The following is a 1776-nucleotide window of genomic DNA, read 5'->3' as shown; positions in this document are numbered from 1 at the left end:
ATCCCCTTCATCCCCATAGTAACATCAGTTAGAGGATAAACATGAAATATGATTATATGATTGCATTTTAATACGATATGAAATAAGGCATGTCCAATCAATGGTTGTTTTTTAACAGAAAATATTTTCAATTAAAATGAGATATAATAGTCATTTACTTAGTCATTGTTGATTATTTTTTGAAAGCCTAGGTCTTTTTTTTCTTTTTTGAACAGAGCCTCATTCACGATCCCCAACAATTTTGGAAACATCTCCACGACTTATTCGAAAAGCACTAGAATTTATGGATTTAAATCAATATGTACGGTAAGTTTTAAGAAGCATGATTAATACAGACAACTATGTTTCTAAAATTTTGGCTATATGGCCAATTGGCAGTTGCTAAGCAACTGAAAATTTTAAATTGAATGCTTAATATATCCTCCATGTGTCCAAATTTTTAGAAGTACAAAATTTTACATCTCAAATTTAGCAAATATTTTATTAAATCAATCATAAAAGCATTAAAATGTTTTCTGTAAAGATTTAATTTGAAACCTGATTAAAGTGAGTTGAGCTACAGAAAATTTCCATCATACCTGCTGCCATTATTTAATGAGATTCAATTTTTTAATACATTAGATGACAGGATTAGTAGAGAGATAGCTACTCAAGCATATTTATAAGTTTGGAAACATTGTCAAAATTATTTAGCTGCACAATTCGAAAGGAAAACCTAAAAAACCCTCATATTTTTGAACATCAATTCTATAGTTACCTCACCTAATGGTGAATCCAAATTTACTGATATTCTACAAAATATTTCCCTAAAATATTAGTGACTCAGTAAATGGAGCACAGCACATCTAAAAAATAATCATTTATTCTATTCCTAAAGTTTGATTTGATTCAGACCACCACACTGTTGATGTGACTCTAAACTATTTGAATTCTGAAGTAAAGTCTATTCCAGAGTTCTCAAATGTTTCATGTCTCTCTTTTGATGATTCGATATCAAGGAAATCAGAAAAGGAACCTCTGCTGCAAACAGATGAACTGAATCAGCAGCAGGCAATGCAAAAGGCAGAAGAAGTTCATCAGTTTCGACAATATAGGACCAGAGTCCTCAGCATTAGAGACATTGACCAAGACGAACGGTTTAAGTTAAAGGATGAAATCCTAGATATGTATGGGGAAATGCGGGTGAGTCTAAAAGTACTTACATGGATCACAGTTGAAAAATTCTTTTGTAATATTAGAAAAGAAATCATAGAATCATATATATGTGTAGAAAGAAGTCTTGAAAACATTTTTTTCCACAATTCACAACTTCTGGGAAAACAATGAAAATTGATTATACACATCTCGTTTCACTTACTCCCTAAAAATCCCCCTGAAATGCAATATTGTGAATCTATCCACAAAGATGGGAAGAATAGGAGAGAAGACAACAACAAAATTATTTGTGAGGTTGGAAAATAGCTGGATGAAGACCACATTAACAGAGTTGATACAACCAAACCCTAAACCAGCACTGGGAATACTTGACAATCAAGCCCATTTGCTGGACACAATCCCTACAGAATCCCCACAAGCCTCAGCAGTTGGTGACACCAGGTATGTTAGGAAGTGAAAATGAAGTGGGAGGAAGATGACATAGGCTTGTTTGGTTTAAAGCTATTTAAGAATTACAGATCACCACCTCAACTTTTTGTAGCCAGGTGCATGTTACCCCTCCACCCCCACAGAAGAATGTGAGGTACTTTATTTAGACGTGGCCACAAAAGAAAAAAAAAA

At 33.2% G+C, this 1776-nt stretch overlaps 1 protein-coding gene across 1 annotated transcript in view; it reads left to right on the top strand.

Moving 5' to 3' along the window:
- The window catches only part of ADGB (androglobin), a 203795-nt gene that overhangs the window by 182230 nt on the left and 19789 nt on the right, over positions 1 to 1776 (top strand). Inside the window, exons 30-31 of the mRNA XM_012655518.1 lie at positions 216 to 306; positions 999 to 1182. Coding sequence (XP_012510972.1) covers positions 216 to 306; positions 999 to 1182 — 275 coding nt within the window. The remainder of the gene's footprint in view (positions 1 to 215; positions 307 to 998; positions 1183 to 1776) is intronic.

Source organism: Propithecus coquereli, unplaced genomic scaffold (genome assembly GCF_000956105.1).
Source record: "Propithecus coquereli isolate 6110/MARCELLA unplaced genomic scaffold, Pcoq_1.0 Scaffold48, whole genome shotgun sequence".
Classification (NCBI taxonomy): Eukaryota; Metazoa; Chordata; class Mammalia; order Primates; family Indriidae; genus Propithecus; species Propithecus coquereli.
Note: the sequence above shows the minus strand (reverse complement) of the source record. Positions and strands in the feature narration are given on the sequence as shown.